This window comes from Austrofundulus limnaeus, unplaced genomic scaffold, assembly GCF_001266775.1.
Source record: "Austrofundulus limnaeus strain Quisiro unplaced genomic scaffold, Austrofundulus_limnaeus-1.0 Scaffold16, whole genome shotgun sequence".
In the NCBI taxonomy this organism is placed as follows: Eukaryota; Metazoa; Chordata; class Actinopteri; order Cyprinodontiformes; family Rivulidae; genus Austrofundulus; species Austrofundulus limnaeus.
The window spans coordinates 3,103,007-3,105,363 of record NW_013952418.1 but is presented as its reverse complement, the minus strand read 5'-3'; the positions used below and the strand labels follow the sequence as shown (position 1 = coordinate 3,105,363).

The 2,357-nt window shown below is 36.9% G+C and overlaps 1 protein-coding gene across 1 annotated transcript in view; it reads left to right on the top strand.

Annotated features, from left to right (window-relative positions):
* The window catches only part of gpc6a (glypican 6a), a 194,344-nt gene that overhangs the window by 152,274 nt on the left and 39,713 nt on the right, over positions 1–2,357 (top strand). Inside the window, exon 5 of the mRNA XM_014003049.1 lies at positions 2,099–2,229. Coding sequence (XP_013858503.1) covers positions 2,099–2,229 — 131 coding nt within the window. The remainder of the gene's footprint in view (positions 1–2,098; positions 2,230–2,357) is intronic.

The window sequence follows — 2,357 nt, the reverse complement described above, 5'->3', positions numbered from 1 at the left end:
AATACGGACTCTGTGCTCGTTCTTTTCCTGATGGTGCGACGTGATCTTTGTAGATTAACTCTTAACCAGCTTCAGTGTCTGGCAAAAGTATTTTAAAAATAATGATTGAATCTAATTTTGGCAGGTCGCCGTGCGCACGCCACCACCCTGTGGAGCCTGTGTAAATTCTCTCATTCATTATAAAGGTTGCATATTTACTGCGGGGGTCGCCTCCGGTGTAAACTTGGGGTTAAGTTTTGTTTTAAATTGCAATCATTTGTAAACTCTCTTAGTCCCAAAATGACAACATAAACAAACTCAACAACATTTTAAAATGATAGTTTTTGTTTGTATTTGATCCAACATACAATTTAATGACCCACTGTTMGAAGTACTTACAGTACCTGTGGCTAACGCCAGCATCACACACTGAAAGACTCAGAAACAGCTTCTATTCAGCTGCAACACGTCAGGAAGAGTAAAACCTGACATGACTGCAAATAAACAGGGGTTTCATTCTACTTTACACACTGTAATCTCTATATCTAATAAATTCATGAATCACGCCTACAAATAACCTCTAACAACAGTGTGAGCAAGTAGAAAACGTTTTAATTTAAACATTGTTTTTAATCTCTCTGTTCAAGCGATCGTGGCTGTTAACATCATTAAACAAACTGTGCTACAATTACATGTTGGAGTAAAACATATCTTCCCCACGTTTTCGGTTCCTGTATTTGTCTGTCTGAACGCTGCAGTGAGGTGAACCCACATCCAGACGGAAGTTGAAGTTATGGAGGTGGATTTATTGGACAAACAGTCACTGTGGCTGTGATTCAATCCAAACAGTGATCGTGTTTCAAAGTGCAGCGGTGCTAAGGCTGTTTAGTATTTCCTCTGTCCAGGAGATATGGAGTGGAGGGCGTCAGTGCTGGGTCTGTCAGATCGGACATCCTCTGGAGTAATGTACAGTTTGATGAGATTAAAGTATAATTTGTGACCATAACTGACTAGTTACCTGTTCGATTCCTTTCATGCAGTTGGCAGTTTTGACTCTTTAAACTAAAGGGCTCCTTTTAACCAGGAGTGGAAACCAGTTTCTCATTTAGACAGTTCTTATTGGCTCAGTGGATAAGAAACAGGCTTTCTGTTGCCCTTTGGGCTAAATAGGCTTCTCCTGATTGCCCCACATTTCTGCAAATGTCACTGCACAGAGATAATGTCTTGTTGATGTCACCATCCTCCCACTTAACCTGCTCAAACATCACCCTGTGGACTTTTAATTACTTTTTTGGAAACAGGATTGAGTCTAATGAAAATATCTGACTCATTATTTGCACCTTAATCACTCCCCGGTCTGACACAATAAATGGTGCAATTCTTTTGCCTGAACARAATAATGTCCCACGATTTTAATGAAAATGAAAAGTGTCTGTACCGGAGGCTAATCTGTTTGAGGTAACGATTCAAAGACACTTCCTGTATGTTTATTGAGTTGATCTGTTATAAGATGATGAACAAAAGTCTTTTATTTTATTTTTAATTWTTTTCCCTGGTCTGGTTTCTTGAACTATATGTTGCAGAGYTTTTTATTTTATTTTGCCTCACTGCCTGATGTTTCGTATAAATAATCAAAATATTTCCAGGCCTTATGAAATGAATAATTCTTGTTTATGTGATTTATAATCACTGGCATATWGCATTGATTTATTAACCTGCTTTATTTTTGTTTTATTTACCAATGCAGATACCACAAATGAATAAATCAGCTTTTAAATGGGCTCATTAACATGTATGCAAATCTGCTAAACTGCTTTCTTGTTCAAAGGTTTAAATTCCAAAATAGTTTGTTTCTTTTATTTTTGTGCTGTTTTATTTGACCTTTTCGCTTRTTACTACTGTTTGGATTTTTGTGCTTTTTAACGTGTAATAGAAAATGTTTTCTTTAATATCTGTGTTACCATAAGTGATTAAAGCACCACCGATCAGTTTTATTTTTTTTTAGTATAGATGGTGGTTATTTAAAATATTAGCTTATTGACTTGTCTTATAAAGAGATGTCACTTGTAATAATGTGAAGCTTTCAGGTTTTTGAAATGTGTTTTGTGTTTCCTGACAGACGCCATGCTGCTGGTCGCAGACAGACTGGTGGGTCCTTCKAACATTGAAGCCGTTATTGAACCAATCGACGTTAAGATCTCTGAGGCCATCATGATCATGCAGGACAACAGCATGCAAGTCTCAGCAAAGGTACTGATCCCAAAAATAATCAGCTTTGACCTTCTGCTGGTGTAGATTCTCAGTCATCTGGGACGTGGAAAATTAAAAGAGATTAAAACGAACTTGACTTGAAATATATATATATATATATAAGTCAT